Source organism: Macaca fascicularis, chromosome 13 (genome assembly GCF_037993035.2).
Source record: "Macaca fascicularis isolate 582-1 chromosome 13, T2T-MFA8v1.1".
Taxonomy (NCBI): Eukaryota; Metazoa; Chordata; class Mammalia; order Primates; family Cercopithecidae; genus Macaca; species Macaca fascicularis.
Genome location: NC_088387.1, coordinates 102,335,753 through 102,357,274, shown reverse-complemented (window position 1 = coordinate 102,357,274; position 21,522 = coordinate 102,335,753). Strand labels below are relative to the sequence as shown.

At 35.0% G+C, this 21,522-nt stretch overlaps 1 protein-coding gene and 1 long non-coding RNA gene across 13 annotated transcripts in view; one reads left to right on the top strand and one right to left on the bottom strand.

Moving 5' to 3' along the window:
* Positions 1-21,522, bottom strand: part of WDR35 (WD repeat domain 35) — an 81,023-nt gene that overhangs the window by 25,480 nt on the left and 34,021 nt on the right. For 10 of the 12 annotated variants that reach the window (XR_006691776.3, XR_012422648.1, XR_012422647.1 and 7 more), the window contains 9 exons: positions 19,296-19,440; positions 17,025-17,094; positions 13,712-13,765; positions 12,039-12,148; positions 11,366-11,576; positions 6,232-6,312; positions 2,764-2,900; positions 1,920-2,123; positions 402-548 (listed from right to left, as the gene is read on the bottom strand). Coding sequence is in view for 7 of the 12 variants with exons in the window: in XM_065527366.1 (XP_065383438.1) it covers positions 402-548; positions 1,920-2,123; positions 2,764-2,900; positions 6,232-6,312; positions 11,366-11,576; positions 12,039-12,148; positions 13,712-13,765; positions 17,025-17,094; positions 19,296-19,440 (1,159 nt within the window). In the remaining 5 variants the exon portion in view is untranslated. The remainder of the gene's footprint in view (positions 1-401; positions 549-1,919; positions 2,124-2,763; positions 2,901-6,231; positions 6,313-11,365; positions 11,577-12,038; positions 12,149-13,711; positions 13,766-17,024; positions 17,095-19,295; positions 19,441-21,522) is intronic. The other 2 variants (XR_012422649.1, XR_012422650.1) reach the window with 1 other exon arrangement.
* LOC135966871 (uncharacterized) overlaps positions 1-21,522 on the top strand; it is a 38,906-nt gene that overhangs the window by 8,687 nt on the left and 8,697 nt on the right. The window lies entirely within an intron of this gene.

Below are 21,522 nucleotides of genomic sequence, written 5' to 3'. Positions count from 1 at the left end.
AAGCATACTAATCAAAATGAAAAGAACAAAAGTCAATGATTTCTGAAAATAATATATAATAAAGCAAATAAAAACATTTATTAAACTTTGTTCAAAAATAAGTCATAAAACATTGTAGAATTATATACTCACAGTATCTCTTTGACTACTATCAAAGTAGTCTCAAAGAGAAAACTGCGTGGAGCTAAGTGCAAGTTTTGTGTTTATACACTCCAAATTTTTGTAGTGCTCATCTCACAACTTCACAGGATCTCTGCCTTTCCAAGATGAATCTAGAGGTATCTGCATCTTAGAATTCAAGAACATGATCTTAATTTCCCCAGGATTACTTCCTAGAGAAGTACTCAGGCAGCTACTAAGTGTTGCACAAATGCTTGAGGAGCTCCAGGTAAGTTACATACCACTTTTGTCGATCAGCAAAGTAGTCTCCAATGGCATTGTTGGCTTGTTCCATGAGACTGTCATCTGCATCACCAGATCCAGTTTTCAGGAGCTGGAGTACTCTAAACCAATCCCCTAATTTCAGCCGGAGGCCAATAGCAAGATCCCTACAAACAAAGGCATTCATTCATTCATCTATTTGACAAATATTTACCAAGAGCCTACTATGTGTTAGACACAGTTCTAGGTGCTGAGACTACACAGCAGTGAACAATGCCAAACAGTTTAGAAACTTAGCCTGACTAGGTAAGAGGAAATGAGGAGCACCTGGAGGTTATGGTTTGAATGTGTGTCCCCTCCAAAATTCATGTTAAAACTTAATCTCCATTGTGATAGTATTAAGAGGTGGGGTTTTGGGGAAGTCATTATGTCTGCCCTTATGAATTCATTAACACCCTTATAAAAGACTCTTCAGAGAATTTGCCCCTTTTGCCCTTTTCACTTTCCACTGTGTAAAGGCATAACATTCAAAGCACCATCTTGGAAGTAAGACAGGGCCCTCAACAGACACTAAACCTGTTGATGCCTTGACCTTAGACTTCCTAGTCTCCAGAACTGTGAGAAAAATATTTCCATTCTTTATAAATTATCCAGTCTCAGGTATCTTGTTATAGCAGTCCAAATGGTCTAAGATACCAGACTAGGGAAAAGAAAACAATGTTGTGCCTTTACTTTCCTGGACTTTCAATTTATTTAGCAAAATAATGATTTAAATAATAATCATTTCTTTTCAGCAATGTCTTAGACGTGATCAGGTTTATTTCAAAACAAAACACGGTGTAAACACATGTGGTTTTATAATTCTTTTCAGAGCCTAAGTCGTATTAGAGATCTCCTGGGAGTATAAATAACATTAATGAAAATGAGATACAATGTTAACAGCTGAAATGAAGTTCAGACAGACTCTCCACCTTGAGGTTCAGTGGCTAAGATTCTCTGCTTTCACAGCAGCTGCCTGGGTTTGATTCCTGGCGAGGGAGACAGGCCTTACAGTTCTTTAATTCAAAAGAAGAAATATTTATGAAGTTCATACATTATTTTATATAAATCAAAAATGAAATCTAAAGAACTAATCTCACTCCCTAACTACTTCTGATTTTTATTTTATGCCTCTTGACAACAGAAAATTAAATAATGACCTAAACAAAGAAAGAAAGAAAGAACTGGAATAATGAGCTATGTCATCAATCTGAAAGATCTCAGTCTCTGTTGTTCTATCATTTTTTCCCACCAAATAAAAAGAAAACCTCCCATAGCCAGCCATTATTAAATTTAAAAACAGAGAATAAAACTGCCTCCAGACTATGAAACACAAATAAATGAGGGGCATGTAGAATATCTAGGTTGTCATCCAAACGTAAAATTAATTTCTGAAAGAAACTGTATGACACACCTAATCTATTTATAGTCCCCATTTGTAAAAAATACAATGATGAACTGACAGAGCACTCAGGGATGCCTGCACCTTCGTAATTTACCTTCTGTCCATCTCGAGATACGTTCTTTCAGCCTCTTCAAACCTGCCAAAGTAGCCAACAACTTCAGCCTGTTTCATTGACTCACTCAGTAGTTTGCCCAAGCGCTTCACAAACTTAATGCCTTGGTAATCTTTGCAGCGCACAAATGCTTGCTCTGCAGTGTATAGATCCAGTTTCTGAAGAGCTGCTTCAGCCAGTAGGCGCCTTTATTTTAAAAGAAACAAAAACATAAATGCATATTGCAAATTACTGATAAACTAGTCTTGAATCACAATTATCAATTATTATGTCTATTGTTTCTAGAGAAACATGGTGGAAAGTAACACATGCAAACATTTTTCAAATTATATTCTGCTTATTTTGAGGACTTCCAAATCTAAAATGAATTTCTATATTTTATTTATTTTTTTTTTTTTGAGATGGAGTCTCGCTCTGTTGCCCAGGCTGGAGTGCAGTGGCCGGATCTCAGCTCACTGCAAGCTCCGCCTCCCGGGTTCACGCCATTCTCCTGCCTCAGCCTCCCGAGCAGCTGGGACTACAGGCGCCCGCCACCTCGCCCAGCTAGTTTTTTTTTTTGTATTTTTTTAGTAGAGACGGGGTTTCACTGGGTTAGCCAGGATGGTCTCGATCTCCTGACCTCGTGATCCGCCCACCTCGGCCTCCCAAAGTGCTGGGATTACAGGCTTGAGCCACAGCGCCCGGCCAAATTTCTATATTTTAAAAAGAAGAGCAAGAATGGAAGTTTGTTCCCATCACGAGGATAGTAGGGGAGCAGACGGACAGAGCTGAGACTTTAAAAGCCTACACCTGACATCTTGGGAGAGTTTGCTTTTTTTTTAAATACCAAAGTCGGGGGTGTGGATTGTCCTCTATGAACTGAGATGCATCTTTAATTCCAACCTTCTCAATCAGTGCTCGGCTATCTCGCAGAGACCGAATCTCAAAGTTAATTAGGTAATCCTTGTTTGGATGTTCTGGATCCTGAAAGTAAAGATGGAAATAAAAAAAAATTCAAATACTTGCTGTTAGAGTATGTGTTTCTTTTTTATATTAAAAACCAGAACAAAACAAAACAAGAAAAAAAACAGCATCGTATTGTGAGCAAAATAAGGAAGAGAAATCTTCATGTTTGGGTCTTCTGAGTTATTTGAAAAACACCCAAAACCCACAAGTGAAGTCCCTCCTGAGGCAATCAGGTAGCCTATGAGGAAAAGGGGACAGAGGAAAATGGCAGAAGGGGTCCCTCACAGTTACGCATCCCTGTTTCCCTCTGCTCAGATTGATTTTTCACCTTAAATAAGATAACATATCTCAAAGATTCAGCACAATGCCTAGCTGCCCTATTTACAGTATTCAATATTCATTATCTCAGAACTGATCTAACGCTCTCCTGCTTCAGAACTTTGAACAGGTAAACCATCGTGACTGAATCACAGCACCCCAACTCTTTTCCGGCAACTGAATTACTTATTCATCTCCTCAACTCTTCTACCTGAGGCCAAGAATTGTGTCTTATTGGCTCTTAATAGTTGCTGAATTGATGAACAGATGAACTTTGGGTAAATCATTTTACCATTGAGAGCCTTCTTTATCTAAAAAACTTCACAAAATTCAATATAATCATCAATTACAGCAACAACACCACAGGCATTTTCATGCATTCTAGAGCTTAAGGCAATTGGAAATTTATCAGCCTTTCTTGAAAAACACTACTAATGATGAAATCCAGCCAACTAAAAGATTAATCAAAATTAAGAACTTATGTACAGAGAAAATGTAGTAAAAAGCTTTGAATTCATTTAAATATTAAGACTAAACAACTGGAAATTAGGATTATAAGACAAAATTAAAATGTTCTAAATCTTGACCATGTAAAAATAATATATCCACAAAAGGAAAAACAGAAGAAAATGTAAGAATGTTATCTTTTAGAGTGGAAAGACAATACTATTAAAAATTAAAATATAATTTAGACTAATAACTTCCTGTTTTTTCATAATTTTTCTTCTCAACCCAGGAAAATGGTATTGTTTGTAGTGGAAAAATACTATCAAAAAGTCTAGAATTCCTTTAAACTCACTTTCAGGTTATCTAATTAAATTAACACTAAAAAAGTAGATTGTACAATGATGCCATTTTTATAAAATTACTTCTGTTCATCCATCTAAATCTATCAAATCCATATTTCCATATATAACGTGCAGCTGTTAGGAATGATGTTCTGATGTTTAATCTAATGGTAATAACGAAAATATCTGAGTTGTGGGATTTACGGTTTTTTTAAACTTTTTTCAGTACTTTTCTGTACTGCTTGAATTCTACATAACTGTGCCATTTTTTTAAGCAATAAAGTATTCATTTTTAAAAATCAATTTAACCAACACTTTCTGAAAACCAACTCTATATCAGATGTTTGCTAGAGGTTAGGGATTCAAGAAGCTCACTCTCTATCAAACCATTAAATATATAAAAACAGACAAAATTTCAGTCACCTTAGTTTGACTCTACCCATTTATGACTGCTTTTTTAAAGGGCACTGGAAAAACCACATATTCGGGGGGAAAAAAAAAAGAAAGAAAGAAACACGGTCTTCTTTCCCTGAATCTTTTTGGGAAAGAAGACAAGCAGGAAACATGTTCTGGCTGGGCATGGTGGCTCACACCTGTAATCCTAACATTTTGGGAGGGCAAAGCGAGAGTTTCACTTGAACCCAGGAGTTCAAGACCAGCCTTGGCCAACATGGCGAAACCCCATCTCTACAAAAAAAAAAGAAAAAAACACAAAAAATTAGCCAAGCATGGTGGCCTGTGCCTGGGACCCCAGCTACTCATGAGGCTGAGGTGGGAGGATCACTTGAGCTGGGGAGGCAGAGGCTACAGTGAGCCATGATGGCACCACTGCACTCCAGCCTGGGTGACAGAGAGAAACCCTGCTGAAAAAAAAAAAAAAAAAAAGACAACTTTCTTCACATGTGAGGAAAAGGAAAAAATATTATCTGGTGGTACTGTATTCAAGTTAAACAGGCAATGAAATAAGTTCATTAGTTTTACAAGTCATATACCTTAAACAAGGACAAGAAAAGTGCTATCCATATAGAGGAGAGTCAAATAGTCAAATCTGGAGGTTACATAATCCTAGGTAATAACAGCCCAGACTCCATTTTTGATGGCTGGCTGCTGACAGCTTTTAAACCTCACCCCTTCTTCTTCCCCTCTGCCTCATATGGGGCAAGCTAATGAGAAAGTCCAGATGCTCCTTACTTTGGGGCGCCAGTGAGTTTCAAACCACATAAGTCCCTATCCATTAAAATCCTTACCCCAGACCCACTCCCTAACTACTAAACAACAAAAAAACAACAAAAACACCCTCGAGCCAGTCTCCTGTCCCTGTGCTTTCCAGACATTTCAGACAGCTTGAGAAGCCTGCCCTTCTCTCTCCTAAAAAACCTCATTATGGAAGATACATTCTTGGTGTCTCTATGGTATCATCAATCTTTACATCCAAACCAAATTTTGGGTGGGGGCCCATCCTGTTGCTGCATGGTGGTTACGATATAGAAAAATGAAACTGGTTCACAAGAAAAGAGCCATAATTTACATATCAAACCCAAATATGAAAACCTGTTTCAAATTGCCACTAACTTCTGGAAATTTTAAATCTACTATCTCAATTCAAAAACTATATATATTACATAGAAAAAGTTAATGCTTTGACTAAAATGAAGGTAAAACTTATCTCAGTATATTCTTAGAGAAAAAAAATTCTCAAACGATGGTCAATGAAGGCCAATGCAGGGGTTCAAAATCATGTCTTGAATTTAAAAAAAGAATTATTTTACAAATCCTGAAAAAATGGAAAGACAGATCTCTAAAAAAAAGTTACTTGAGTATCTTAGAACTAGAAAAAGGCTAAACTCCTAAATAGTTCTTCAGTACATCATTATTACTACAAAAACAGTAACAGCAATTAGCACTCTTTTTTTTAAGCTCTCGCTTGGCCGTAGCATTGTGCTAATTGCTTTTCACACATTATCTTAAATGATGACAATCCTATAAGTAGTCGTATTATCCATATTTTATAAAGGCAATAACTGAGACTCATACATTTTTAACACCATTTACAGGAAAGGAAAGTGAAGCTCAAAAAGATGAGGGCACCCACCTAAAGGCTGAACAATAAGAGAGCAGGGCTGGGCCTGAGATACATCTGACTCCTGGGTCCACACTGCTAACCAGGATACTACACTGCCTGGTCCAGAAATAAATAATCCCCAGTCAAGCTAGCAACAGAAATGTAACTTTTTAGGAATTACCTTTAATATCTCATCCAAAAGAACAGATTTAATTTCTAAATCCTCAAAATTACAAATATATCCAGAGGTCTGAATGGGTTCCTTTAAAGACAAAAACAAATATTATGTTTCATTATGTAAAATTTCCTCTCTTCTAACAAATCATGCTTTTAAATTTTATTATCAGAGGTTTCAGGTAAACAGAAGAGAGAATGTCATTAAAACCTATATACCCATAACCTAAGTAATTAACATTATGGTAAATATGCTTCATTTAACTTCTTGGCTGAAGTATTATAAAGTAAGTGCAGTAAATTACGAACATCATGATATTTTACCCCTAACTATTTCGTACATATCTTTAAAACATAAGAATTTTCTCTTACATGGCCACATTACTATGATCACACCTTATATAATTAATATTAATTCCCTAATAGCATGTAATATTCAATTCAATTTTCTCAATTAATAAAAAGTCTTACATAGCTTGAAAATTCTAATTCATGCAATTCAATATTAAAGTTAATTCTTCATAAAACTGATGCTATATTTGTATGTAAGCCCATCTATCAAAGAAATCCCACACCACACTGAACAGTCTCTCCTCTGTAACATGAACCAGAGTGCATTCCCGATATATTTCCTACTCTTAAGACTTATTTGCCAATATGTAAGTGCATGAGACTGTTATACGTCTGCCTCTTATCTTAGTGTTATACAGGCTTGTTGAAGTAAAAAATAGGATATGCATATTATAAAGTAAAGTAGCTACCCTAGATCTTTAGTAGAAAAAAAGGTATCAATATTATATAGACAAAAATAAATAAACTGCCAATATACTTAATACCTCTAAGAATACTGTAAAAAAAAATAGAATAATGTTGTCTGGTAATAGAAACAGTATCAGATTGCAATTTTTAAAACTATGTGTATGTATATATTTCATAAAGTAGAAAGTAACCAAAATCCAAATGAAATAACATTTCAAATTTGTAACTCTGAAAGTTGGTCCTTCACATATGATTCAGAAATTATAATAAAAAGAAGACACCAAAAAGATGAAAACAAGAGGTAAAAATGGAATCATATTTAGTTTGACTTTAGTATGTTTAAGAATGAGGCTCTTGTATGCATACTATAAGTGTTTTGAGGGTTTTTAAATGTTTTTCAGACTGGGCCTGATGGCTCATGCCTTTAATCCCAGCACTTTGGAAGGCTGAGACAAGAGGATCATTTCTGGCCTAGAGTTTGAGATCAGCTTGGCCAACACAGTGAAACACCATCTTTAAAAAAATAATAAAATAAAATAACTTTTTTTTTTTTTTTTGAGATGGAGTCTCGCTCTGTTGCCCAGGCTGGAGTGCAGTGGCCGGATCTCGGCTCACTGCAAGCTCCGTCTCCTGGGTTCACGCCATTCTCCTGCCTCAGCCTCCCAAGTAGCTGGGACTACAGGCACCCGCCACCTCGCCCGGCTAGTTTTTTGTATTGTTTTAGTAGAGACGGGGTTTCATCGGGTTAGCCAGGATGGTCTCGATCTACTGACCTCGTGATCCGCCCGTCTCAGCCTCCCAAAGTGCTGGGATTACAGGCTTGAGCCACCGCACCCGGCCAAAAAAGTTGTTTTTCTTTTAAAAATTACAAATTGTTGAATAAAATATTCAAGTTACATAAGAAAATTTCATAAAACCCCTTTATTACCTTAAAAAGGGGTTGTATTACATAAAGGTAAATAATATGCTTTAAGAGCAAAAAACAAAGAATCAGAACAAAATTTAATTTAAAAAGGAAGCATATATAATAAGATATTTCTTATAGGGTATAGGGGCCTTTTGTATACCTCGATTATTTTGATACTATATGTAAATCAAATATATTTGTATAAACATGTTTATCATTAGAAATTTTTTTTATTTTTGGCTAGACAGTGCAACAAAACAAGATAATCAAAAGATAAACTCACGAAAGTTGATCTATGGAAAAAAAAATACTACCAAAGAGAAAGGGAGAAAGATGGAGAGAGAGAAATAAAAAACTAAGAGTTTCAAAAATAATCTGATTATTAATGCATAAGTAAATACACACATTCATGCAATTCAGATTTTAAAAATTCAACTTCTGCTGGAATTAACCAATTTTCTTTAGTTTCCAAAATTCATTAGCTAACTATTCACACACTTCATTTAAATACGAAGTTTCAGACCAGCAGGGTCTCACCTAAGCAGTATACAAGATATTTCTTTTTATTAAAAAAGTTTCCAAAGCTTTAATAATCTATACTACACCAAGAAATATTGGCACCTTTATTCAGCACACAAATCAGAAGGCCTCATAATATGTACCACATAATGAATATCCTGAAGTACCCTTATTTGTCCTACAATTTTAGTGTATTGTGACATACTGAGGTTTGCATATACCTAAGTGAATTTAGGGATTACATTACCTAATTTTAGCTAACCCTCACAAACTGGACAAGCGGCTTAAAAAGCTTCTTGCAAAGAATTTGTAAATTAAAAGTAATATTAATAATGCAAGCACAAGCCAACAAGGAAAGGTAGAACTGACACCTCTCTTACTCCTAGTACAGATCCTTGTGTCAGTCATATTATGACATGAAAACAATGACAATCCTATCAGTTCTGACCAAAAGTCAGCAAGGTCAAAGTTATCAAGTAGACTATTTGAAACGTGAGACTTTTATCCACTAAGTTAACAAAACCTTGCTCTAAAATCTGCATTATGCGGACATACTAGCTAATGTAACATTAGCATGAACCATAGCAATTAGCATGACTTATAAAAATAAAGTTATATCATCCAGTAAAATTTATTTTTCTCATTCTTTTAAAATTTCTATTTTGGCCCATGATTCATAATATATTAATATGGTAGGTCATGTAAATAATTTCTAAATAAATATGTATATATAAAAGCATATATTCAAAAGTTTGGGAGCACCTTGTTTGAAAAAGAAGCAAATGTACAAAAATGAGAGTCTGATTGATGAAATTATGAGATATGAAAGAAACGTGAATATGAAATTGTAGTGCCAATGAGAAGGAAGAGCCAAGAAAAAGAACAAAAGAGCACAATCAGTACCTTCACAGGGTCACTGGAGAGGAAAATGATCAAGCAGGGAATATCAACATTAAATATTCATCTCCTAATTCTCAAAAAAAATGTACTTTATCAGTGAATTAAAACTTCGCACACAGATGGCATCTTTTTCTCTCAAATAATCTGAAGACTTACAGCTTAAATAAAGGTATGAATTTAGAATTCTTAACAACACTCAAAAGGATAAAAATATATTCTACTATTACCTGTCAAACAATAACTTATCTCCTAAACAATAACACAGAATACTATGTCCTGAAGGAACATACTATTAAATGTAGCTCAGCAGATCCTGTAAAACAGATCTTCTCTGATTTGAAGAGATCATGTTCTTACATGATCAATTAGCAGCTAGAAAAGCAAATGAGCAGAGCAGCTAAACCAGTTGCGACCACAGAAAGCCAGTGTCCTTGTGAATGAAAAGAACAGAACAGCATCATTTATAAAGAAATCCAGACAGTGGGAAGGTTGTAAGAAATCCATCTAGCTCTAAATCTAACAGAAATCGAACTACATGCCAAACCAGAAAACAAATTCAAATTAAAAAATAGTATGTTTTTAAAAGGTTGTTCTGTTAAAACTACTTAAGAAACTCTTTCCACCAGGCAAAAATTTCACTTGTACCAGACTGACCATGTGTGCTATAGACACATTATGAGCAGCCAGATATAACAAACATTCTCCCTTTTCCAGGCATATGATTTGTGACTTAGTATGAGCAGGGCAAAGGATAGAAAAGACTCTTAACATTCAAAAAGTATTCTACTCCCATCCTCAAGGTTATCCTGTGATTACCTGTCAAATTCCCACAATTGTTTTGTGGCAAGGATTAAATTTCCCTTGGACCCCTGAAAGAAGCCCATGCTTACAGGTCAAATGCAACAGCCCTGAATCTGAATGCCTTTCCTTTGAACCATTTCTCAGGGTCGAAGAATCACAAAGATCCTAAGACTTGCAAAAGCCTTAACAGAACCTTTGACAGCACTTTACATCAGGGCATTTTACATCCAAAATTCCTGAGTAGGGCTCAAATGGGGAAATGTGAAAATAATTTAGGATATGAAAGGAGCAAACAGTTTACCACTAAATAAATTACTCCAGAAACCCTTTGGCAGCTCAGGGGCCCAAGCATGCAATTTCTTCCCAAGAAGGAAGCTATACATGCAAACAAATGGAAATTAACGATATAAAGCATTTATTAACTTATTCCTTATTATTTACAAGAGTAGAGTGCAGCAGGAGTACAGAAAATTCCAAATTTTAATCCATTACTAATTCAAAAGTCATTTAAAAGATTTATCTTCTTAATGATATTTTGATTAGATTACCACTCAGATTATTTTGTATTTCCTAAATACAACAGCTGACAGTTGGCCAGAGTCAACTAAGTGACAGGAAAATCCAGAGCATAGAAATTAGCTGATGTGAGCCACAAGCAGAAAATCAAAATATAACCTTAAAAATGGGAACAGAGGGGGCTTCCTCATACCCAAAAAAGAGATTAATCACTGCCTGGACTTGCATACTTTTAAGAATATCTGGGTTAAGAAAGAACACAGATTTGTGAGCAATATGATAAATGTAAACAGAAATAAGACAAAGTAAGCACAGAATAAAGTGAATAAAGAGACAGAAAAGAATGAATGGACAAGGAAATTTGAAAACTGTATTTTTTTTATTAGGTTCTTTTAAGAAATTCTGGTAGATAAGACTACTGACTTTCTTTGTTTTCTTAAGTTTGACAAGGAAAAAAAAGGACTAGTGACCATGGCTCCACCTTTTTAGAACAGATAAATAAATGCCTAGGAAGTACTTTTCGGAGAAACTAGAGAATATTTAATAGATAAGCATTTTCTCACCTAAGACCGAATATTTTTAAAATCCACAGAAATGTTCCTATTTATTTTCAGAAATTCATGCAGCCATGTTGGCACTGCTGTTCAACAAACTTCTTAAAGAAACAAGGGGGAATCATCCAGGTTTTTATATTTGGCTCATTATTTATAGACTGTTAACACTCATTGCTTGTTTTTACCTCAGGATCCAAGTTTCTGAAAACATACATTCTTGTCTTCTCCATCATTGCAAACAAATCAGGATTATCTTTGGCCCACTTCATATCCCAGACATCTCTTCGCTCCAATTTTAACAACTCTCCAACTACTTGCTGTCCTGTACTGTCCGTTACTCGAGCATCCAAGTCAAAGAAAGTCAGAACTCCTGAGATATCTATGATAGCAAGACGGCTAAAAATAATGCAATTGGAGAAAAGGAAAAAACTATAAAATTACTATCAGCAATCATGAGAATAATTACCTACAGCCATTCTTCTTCAAAATCAGATTATCAGAAGCCTGGAATACAGTAGAAATGGCTTAAATTTTTTTAAATAAATTTGATACAAGATATGGACTGCTCTCCATTTTGCTCTCTTCTGAGGAAAATGTATCCAAAGAGATGAAACCAACGGGTATTAAATATAAAATAATCTCAATGCTTTTAAGTTTTATGAGTAAAAATTATACTAGTACTTCCATATGCCCCATTAAAGATATTTAAACCAAATGCAGTATAAAATAAAACCATACTGAATTTTAAGACAAGTTCAATAGACACACCCATCTTCACATTTATTACATATAAATCTAACAATCCCAACTGATAATTCCTAAGTCTAACATCTACATGAGCAGAGTTTTCAGGCTTACCTAGAGTTGCAATTCAAGGATAACTGGTAGCCTCGACAATTAAGGGAATATTTTTGAATCAAACCAACATTAGGTAGACTGTATCTCTGAATGGTGCCAGATTCACGACCCTATGGAAATTACTTCTGATTACTTAATTAAGCATACGTGTATCATAATATTAAACTACAACTATCTCTCTATATGTCTATACATTTGTCTTAAAACCAAAGTGATATCACAGCAAATTCTCAATTCTAATAACGAATCATGTTCTTAAGTATATATTTATCTACTAATTTAATTAAACCTTTTTCAAACAGCTGAAGTATTCTAATTTTTTTTCATGTAATACTTTAGTAATACACAAATTCTTCTATCACAAGGAAAAAAATCTAAAGTTATTTATATTTGTTATCTAGGTTAATATTCAGGGCACATTAAAAGCTAAAACATAAAGTACTTGTTGAGTTAAATTACATACATATATGAAAAATCAACAGAAGATCATATGAAATAACTGTTATGAAAGTCTAGGTTTTTATCCTATAGCCATCCATCTGATACTAGTTTTTAGCAAAAGGAAAGATGATCTGAATGCAGTGATACCATGAGTATTAGTTTAAATATGTTTGAAAAAAAAAGCAGCATATAATTGTCTACACAACTCAGGGCAAATCTTAAAGTTGACAGATCAACAGTAAGTACAATGCCATGAGAGAACTGTGGGTTTTAAACCTTGGCTGCCTCAGGCCATGGCAATGGGACAAAGTGGAAGCCTCCACACAGCTGATCTTTACCTCTCCTCTTTTTAATCAGAGAACCACTGCTTTTGCAGCTGGGTCTCATGAGGGCTTATCAGAAACAAGGAAATACTATAGAAATATTATGCTCTTAAGATTTTCCTCCCATAAAATTAGCTAATGGCTGAGGAATGTAACTAGAACTGGAATATATACTATTAAGGTTTTGTTTACATAATTCAAATGCAATAACTCCAGCAGCATTACTGTATTAAAGTAAATATTTATTTCTAAAATTAATATTTTCAAATCTTAGAGGTCAAGAGAAGACACTATGTCATTGATTCTATCTGAAAAATTCAGCTGAAATTTGCCATAGGTTTCTCTATTTTACTGGCTGGCAAACATGTTACCTCGTCATTCTAAGTCTTACGAAAGTAGCTGAGCCAAAGCACTTTCTCCAACATAAAATACCCGGCTACACAGAGGAAGAAACTTTCTAATACCTACTACCACCATGCAATCTGCCCCACATCCATCAACCTCCCACAGGACTCATTCCACTCAGTGTTAGAAACTGTAAGTGTAGCCTGTCTTCTCGTCTGGTCATCATTCTATTGCTTTCATAAATAGCTATTTTTGCAAATGGTTAATAATTTGTGAGGAAAGCTTTAAAACTTTCTTATTTCTTATACTGAACTTATATTCAGGGTACAGTAAAACTTGGGGCGCCCATAAGATGATATTCAAAACTTTACTGTAATTTTTTTTTTTAGAGACAGGGTTTCACTGTGTTCTCAGTCTGGTTAGCAACTCCTGGCCTCAAGCAATCCTCCTGCTTCAGCTTCTCAAGTAATTGTGATTACAGACATGGGGCACACATCTGGCTCCTAGAGTATTTTTATAATTTAAACAATTATTATTCATAAAATAAGTTTTTGCAAAACTTACCACAATCAATATCTTATCTGATGCAGTTATGGCACAAATTGGATCCCTTGTGCCCTAAAATAAGTTAATCAATCATTACTATTCAACAAACATTTATTGAATAACTAATCTGGTACAAGGTAATATGCAATTCACTAAGCAGTCAATGTTTATTAACTTAACCAACATTTATTTACTGAGCACCTACTATGTGCCAAACACTGAACTAAGCACTAGAGATATTCCGATGAAATCTTTACCCTCAGAGATTACTCAAAAGTCTATTGGGGAAGACAGTGAACTAAACACCTCCTTGCAGGACAGTATGATAAAAGAAGAGGTAGAAACAGAGGTTATGAGAGCACAGAGAAAGGAGTATCTAACTTACACCAAGACAGGTAAAAAGCTGAGCTCAGGCCTAAAAGAGAAACAGACAGCAGAAGGGTCAGCACATATTAAATTGAGGAAATGTAGGAAGGCATTGCACTGCAACAACCTGGACAAGTCTCTAGGGCATTACATTTAGTGAAAAAAGCCAACCTCAAAAGGTGACATACTATATGATTCTATTCATAAAACATTCTCAAAGTAACAAAACTACAGAGATGGAGAACATATTAGTGATTGCGAGGGGACAAGGATGGGGCTGGGCCCAGCTACTTGGGAGGCTGAGGCAGGAGAATCGCTTGAACCCAGGAGGCGGAGGTTGCAGTGAGCTGAGATCACGCCACTGCACTCCAGCCTGGGCAACAGTGCAAGACTCTGTCTCAGAAAAAAAAAAAAGAAAAAGAAAAAGAAAAGAAAAGAAAAAGAAAAAGAAAAGAAAAGAAAAAGAAAAAGAAAAGAAAATAGAAAAGAAAAGAAAAGAAGAGATAAGATCCCTTATGGTGATAAAACTAGATAAACCTACACACACACCTATTAGCACATATAAAAACGGCTGAAAACTGAATAAGCTCATAGTCTAGTTACAGTACTGTGCCAACGTCAGTTTCCTGGTTTTGATACTCTACCGCACGTATATAAGATGTCACCACTGAAGAAAGCTGAGTGATGGGACTCTTTCTGCAATTTTCTATTAGCCTACAATTATTTCAAGATAAAATGTTTTTTATTAAAAATTTAAAAAACCAGTGTGATATATTCAGGAAATCTCAAGTTGTTTGCCACAGCTGGTATCTGAGGAATATGCTGGGAAGTGGGCCAGGGAGGCGGAGTAGTTGTGGCTATTTATACTTTACTCTGAAAAATATGGGGACTTACAGAAAGCTTATAAATGGGGAGGAACTATATGTAACATGATTAGATTTATATTTTAGAAAGGTTGTAATGGTCAGAAGTATGATAAATGGACTGGCATAGTGGGGATGGGGAAAACTGAAAGTAGAGAGACTATTCTGTTCAATATGGTAGCCACTAACCTGATGTCACCATTTAAATGTAAACTTCCATTAATGAGAGTGAAATACAATTTAAAATTCAGTTCTTCAGCTGAACTAGCGATATTTTAAGTACTCAATAGCCACATATGGCTAGTGGCTACTGCACTGGAGAACAAAGATATATAGTATTTCCATTATCACAAGAAGTTCTATTGGGCAGTGCTAGATGGAAATTATTGCAGTGATGTAGGCAGAAACTAATAGCAGACCAAACTGATACAGAGATGGAAAGGGGAAGGCCAATTTGAAAGAAATTTAAGAGACAGAATCAAGATGACTTGGTGATTTATTAGACATAGAAAGCAAGAGAAAATGAGTTCTCATGATTCTTGCGGAGATAGTGAAGCCAACCACTTATATATAGAATATATATGGAGAAATGAATTGGGAGGGAAGCTGAGTTCAGCCTCAGACAGATTAAACTTGGGGTGCTTTTGAGCTGCTCAATTTCTTGCTATCCAGACGGCAAGAAATACGTTATTCAGAAATCAAAAAAACTCAACATTGGAAAAATACATATTAGAGTCATTGGCATATGGTTAAAGGGGTGGATTTCAATAAGAACACTAAGAAGAGTGTATTAATAGGTTTTTTTTTAAAAAAAAAAAAAAAAAAGGGTAGATGGCTTAGGGCTAGACATTAGGGAACATCACAATAAGTGATGCACAGATGAACCCTTGACAAAGAAGGCTCAGAAGGAAAAGCTAGAGACAAAGCCAGGAGTGTGGTTTCATGAAAGCCAAGAAGAAAAAAGTAGTCATTAAAAATATTAAATGTAATGTGTAGATCAAATAATACAAAGACAGAAAAAGACCTATTGGACTCGGCAATTCAAAGTCTTCTGAAAACCAGAATGCAATGAAGTGCAGATGGAATGCACAGTAGGGGAAAGATGAATACAGAATAATCTTTCAAGAAACTCAGCTATGAAAGGAGGAAGAGAGAACGCCGTAGCTGGAAGAAAATACATGATTGACAATGGAAACTTCTGTTGTTTTTAAGATGGCATCTATTTTAATTGATGTGAGGGTACAGGGGAAAAGCTGGTTGATGATGAATCAATTTCCCAAAAGTTCCCTATCAAAGAGACTGTTTCTTATTCACCAGTAGATTCCCAGTACCTACTCCAATGTCTCACACTTAATAGACATTCAGAAAATACTTAATTAAAAAAATGGACGGATACATAGATGACTAGATGAACTCTTGCATGTTCTAGCAGATACATCACTAGATCTGCTGTAAAAAAATGAAGCTTGAACCCTTGCTTTGTTACTTAATCATTTTATGATCCTGAGTAAATCAGTGAACTTCTCTATCAGTTTTCTAACCTATAAGAGAGGAGATGGCATGCTGCTTGACTTACAGAGTTTTGAGCATCGGATAAGAAATGAGACAACAGTTTTATAAACAATAGGCACTACTTTAAATACTCTGAGAAAACCATTTCAAAAACTACTGACTGAAATAGCAAATTATATTAGTTTCTAAACAAAAGCACATTTTCATAAAGAAACAGTTAACTATCTGCAAAATATGTGCACTCACTAATACGCCAGGGATGACAGATCAATCCATGGTAGATGGACAGATAAAGACACAGACAGATGGGAAGGTGTGAGGAGGGGAGGAGGAGTTATGTTTTCCAATATTTTTAGATAATACACTTTTCTAAGTAGTATATTAGCCACTTATCACCATCTACCATCTTTATTTCAGTCCAAGAATTTTTAAGATCTAGGAAAAGGTTTTCAGAAGAGAATTATTTTAAATAATTGCTAAAATAATATCCTATTCACTGGGAACAAATTATTTTTCAGGTTTCAAAATAAAATTATAATATTTCAAATCTACAGATATTAACATTTTCTAGAAAAATTAAAATCACCTACTTGAATGGCTTTACTATAATCAAGCACACCATCCATTGATCCAGAAGGGGTATCATCAACATGATAAATTCTGCAAAAAAGATCAGAATTTCAAAGAAAGTTTAAGTATAATTTATACTATTTCATAATCTCTAGAATAAACGACTAGATAACATCAATTAATACTTTTATTTATATAAAAATTCTGATTATTTTAGAGCATTCTCAACACAGTTAAATCTTAATGAAGATAAAAATTATCTACCAGGTGTTTACTAGTTATACAAATGATATGCTCCTGAAAGCTGTACCAAAAACATATCTGAACATTGAATCATATATTCCCAATGAATTTCATTAAGCCCAGAGAGATATTTTACCTTACGCTCCATATGAACATCAGTGAAGAGTAACATCTAATTCACTAGCTTTCTCTGTTGTTTCTCCATAATTTCTCTTCTATCAGTGTGTTTAATGAAAGTAAACTTAAGTGGATTTAGGAGGTTCTAATTAATGGAACTTCTGCACTGAAGTAAAGAAGCTTTTCCTACCCTTTCCTGTATTAGGAAGAGGTATCACTTCTGGACATCCACTGTCTCTCTAGTACCGGTACCTGTATTATTATTTTTTAAATAAATTTAAGGGGTATAAAAGTACAGTTCTGTTATATGGATATATTGAGTAGTGGTGATGTCTGGGCTTTTAGTGCAACCATGACCCAAGTAATGTACATTGTACACATTAAGTAATTTCTTATCCCTTACCCCCTACAACCCTCCCACCCTTCTGAGTCTCCAATGTCTATTATTCCACATTCTATGTCCATGTGTACACATTATTTAGCTTCCACTGGTGACCTTTGGCAAATAATTTAAGCTCATGTGTCTGTTTCCTCTCTGTAAAACAAGAATAATGAGCACTGATTAGATTTATGAAAGTGTCTCGCACATAAGAAGTACCCAATAAATGTTGGCTGTTATCACCATCATCAACTGTACTTTAGAGATGAGGAAACTGAGTTCTAGGGGGAACCTGCTCAAAGTTATTCAAACCAGCACACATATCCCAGGTAGAAATATAAGGAAATGCTGCCTTCTTGATTTAAACAAAAGTCAGAATCTCTTTAGCAGACTACAAGCAGACACTCTGGAGAGGATAGGCTTTTTGCCCCAACTTTGTCCTAAGATCTATGTTCTCCCACAAGATTGTAGGCCTCTGCTCATTACTGCTACCACGGTAAGTCCTACCAGCATGAGGACTACCACATGCTGCCCTCAAAGAAGCCAAAGGTTCTTTCCATTTGGTCTTCCAGCAACACTGAGAACACAAGATATAACATTTTTCAATGTTTTTTTCCTGCCTCCACATGAATTCGCATACCCAACATACTTTTACTGAGGATCCACCTCCTAACCTAGCACATGAGTGAGTCTTAAAGGGAAGACAAGGGGAGTCTGCATTAAGATCTCAAGGGTGTGAAGGAAGATAATGATTTGAAAAAACACCTAGCATTTCTGTCATGACTCTACCACTCACTTCCGCCAACACAGGCCTATGTTCCCATTAAGAATCCTTAGGTTAAAACATTCAACAAAATGCTTTACTTACAGGCTTAGAGTAACAGCAGCAGAACAGCAAACACAGAGTATCACTAATGGAGACAACAAACTTACAAAACACCGTAAATGCTTCTTCAGTTTGAGAGGAATCCCTCTCTCCTGGCTTCTAACCTATCTACTATGTGGCAGAGCCCTTTTTACCCCACTTACTAGAAGTAATTCCAACTCCAGACTCCTTGGAAACCAGGGCAAGAAAAAGAAGCTAAGTCCCCAGTTCACCCCACCTAAAGACTTCTTCCATATGTGTGTCTAAAGGCCTGCCTTTCCTCTGGTCACTGATATTAGAATCACCCCACCCTCTTGGGAAGACCTATACCACTAACGTATAAGAATAAAGCCTTAGTTAGATCCTTGGATCTCAAGCAAACAATCATATTTTAGTATAGCATATTAACTCTAATCTGGTGGGAAGGGTGAGTGAGGACAGCCATTTCCTTATAAAAACACAGCCTTCCAATCTTTATCTCTAAGGGCTTTCTTTGATTACACCATGCCACCTCTCTTTATTTTAATAAATTTAAACACATAAATTTTAAAGATAATCAAATTAATTGAAAAAACATTTCTACTAATCAAGACACTACAGTTATTAAGCATGACAATTTATAATTACTATGTCTGACTTAAATGTGGTATGGTTGAGCTACTAAAAAGTATGTATCAAAAGATATACCTTTCTCTCCCTTCTTTTCGAGACCGTGTGATCTGATTAATTTCCAATGCTGTGAGCTTCTTTGCCACACGATATTGCCAGGTATAAAATGCTTCTTTCGAGGCTGCTATCACATGGGTTTTTGTCATTGCAACAAACAGTGGTACTGTTAAAAATAACATTAAGATAATTTACAGTTATACAGAATTGCAAAATGTTTGTGCTGCAAAGGCCTTTAGCAATCACGGAGTTCAACGCCTTATTTTACAGGCAATATACCCCCACATAGTCTCAAAATACCCACACACGGTCTCTGAAATCAGAAAAGAATCAAAAGCTTGTAGAATCATACAAAAATACTAACTCAAAATAAATCAAAGACTCAATTGCAAGAGCTAAAACCATAAACACTAAAAAGAAAACTTGGGAGTACATCTTTATGACCTTTGGTCAGGCAATAATTGGCTTCTTAGATATGACACCAAAAACACAAATGACAAGAGAAAAATTAGACAAATTGGAGTTCATTAAAATTAAAAATATTTGTGCTTCAAGGGACACTATCAAGAAAGAAAAGAAAAATCTCCCAAGTCCCTTCCTAAGGAATATATTCTTCTAAACAAATAATTTTTAAATTCCTAATATGTATTGGAAATATATTCTCCCAAGCAAATAGTTCTTTTCATCTGCCCCATTTCTTAGAGAATATTTAATTGAACTCCTACTGTATATCCTTTTATGAAGTAGATAGTCTCATCAAATCCATCTTATAGATAAATAAACAGAGGTTTAAAGAAGTAGAACAACTTGCCCAAGGTCACAAAACACAAAATAAACAACATAAAATTAAACACTCATACAAAATACATAAAAGCAAAAAACTCCTTCAAAAACAGATTATACTGTTTTCTGAATTCATGAACAATCAAAACAGTGTAAAACTTAATTTTTCTATTATAAATACTATGCAATGTAATCATTAATATGGCCGGAATAAAGACATAATGTTACTAGGAGGTACCATTTATAGAATTCTTGCCAGAGTGCAGACAAAGGGCATGGGAGGCAGCAAGAGACTTAGAAACTGAACAAAGAATTAGAAACTAGTCTGATAGTTCGATGTTAACTGAGTGTGTTAACAACTCAGGGATTCAAATTCAATAATTTTTATATGCTAAATAACTCAGTCCAACTGAGTAATCTTTTTAAAAATTCTTTTTTCACTGTAACTGTCAAGATTTTTTCATTCAAAATACTATTACCAACCTCTGGAGGGAGCTCAAAGCCTTTCTTGGAAGGAGCACTTTGCTGAAAGCCATGCATGGAGAATGACAGCAAAGCCTCCAGGGTGTGCTCCTGCCAGGTCAGGCTGCACTCTCCTTTCCCTGACCTGGTCTTCACTAAATCTTAAGACATTTGTTAAATATTCAGTAAATTCCACTATGGATACTCGAATGCTGGTAACTATTACGCCCTTACTGTGATTTGAAGCAAGTTTGTATACCTTAACTGCTTTCTAATAAAATATCATGTTTTCCTAAGTATGTAAAAGCATTCTTCCAACCAATGTTTACCTACAATTATAAATTACACTCATGTTCCTTTCTTTTTGATAGAACCTAAATACTCACAAGGGTTTATCATTAGCCTGACTACTTCAAAATTAAAATGTTAGTGGTTCAAGGTAAGAGTCAGACTTCTTGGATTCAAATGACAGGCACTTGCTAATTCTGTGGTCTTGAATAAATTATTTGTTCTCTCTGAACGTCAGTTTACTTACTGTAAGTTGCAGATAATAATAATGCCAACCCTACAGAGCTGTTTTAAAATTTAAGAGAGATAACAATATAAATATCATATAAACATATAGCGTAGCACAGAGCCTGGCATAGAGTAAATGCTTAATAATACTTTTAAAAGACAGTATTTATTGAATGTTTAAAAATATACGACAGGCAGTGTTCTAAATATATAACATATATTAACTCACAACTTCCCTATAAGGTAAGCATTATTATCCTCATTCAGCAGATAAAGAAACTGAGGAATGTGAATTTGCCCATATCACACAGCTAGAAAGTAGTAGAGCTGGACACAAACCTGGTCAATCTGGCTCCAGAAACTGCTCTTAACTACTAGAGCAGACTGACCCTCACTAAGGATTAAGAAGTATTAGTTAGACATGGTTGCTATTATTCTTTTCATTTTTATCACCTACATAGGATTTTATAATAAAACTATATATAAA